The following is a 494-nucleotide window of genomic DNA, read 5'->3' on the forward strand; positions in this document are numbered from 1 at the left end:
CAGAGAGCCAAGGGCTTCCTGTGTGATGTCATCATCGTGGTGGAGAATGCGCTCTTTCGTGCCCACAAGAACATTCTGGCTGCAAGCAGCATTTACTTTAAGTCTTTGGTTCTTCACGATAACCTCATCAACCTTGATACAGAGATGGTTAACCCCTCTGTATTCAGACAAGTGCTGGACTTCATCTACACTGGGAAGCTCTTGTCCTCAACGGACCAGAGCAGCGAGCAAAACTTCAGTGCCCTCTTAACCGCAGCTAGCTACCTTCAGCTCCATGACCTCGCTGCTCTGTGCAGAAAGAAGCTTAAGCGTAGTGGTGGGAAACCTTTACCCGGCAAACCCTCTACTCCAGGTCCTCTTAGCCGCTTACGTCTCAACAACCAACGACTTTCCTCTTTGACCCCTGCTGGCCCAAATAACCACTACCCCCCAACTCCCTCTGATGCTGACCAGAAACAACCAGATGGAGGCCTTCGGGACAAACTTTCTGATGA

At 50.6% G+C, this 494-nt stretch overlaps 1 protein-coding gene across 1 annotated transcript; it reads left to right on the forward strand.

Moving 5' to 3' along the window:
* Positions 1-3: 3 nt before the first annotated feature.
* LOC107988254 (hypermethylated in cancer 2 protein-like) lies at positions 4-489 on the forward strand (the record flags this gene model as incomplete). Its single annotated transcript, XM_017031144.2, has 1 exon — positions 4-489. A coding segment is annotated over one exon (486 nt), but the record flags the coding sequence as incomplete, so codon positions are not given.
* Between the last annotated feature and the right edge of the window lie 5 nt (positions 490-494).

The sequence above is a fragment of the Cynoglossus semilaevis genome, unplaced genomic scaffold (assembly GCF_000523025.1).
Source record: "Cynoglossus semilaevis isolate Cse_v1.0 unplaced genomic scaffold, Cse_v1.0 C18810363, whole genome shotgun sequence".
Classification (NCBI taxonomy): domain Eukaryota; kingdom Metazoa; phylum Chordata; class Actinopteri; order Pleuronectiformes; family Cynoglossidae; genus Cynoglossus; species Cynoglossus semilaevis.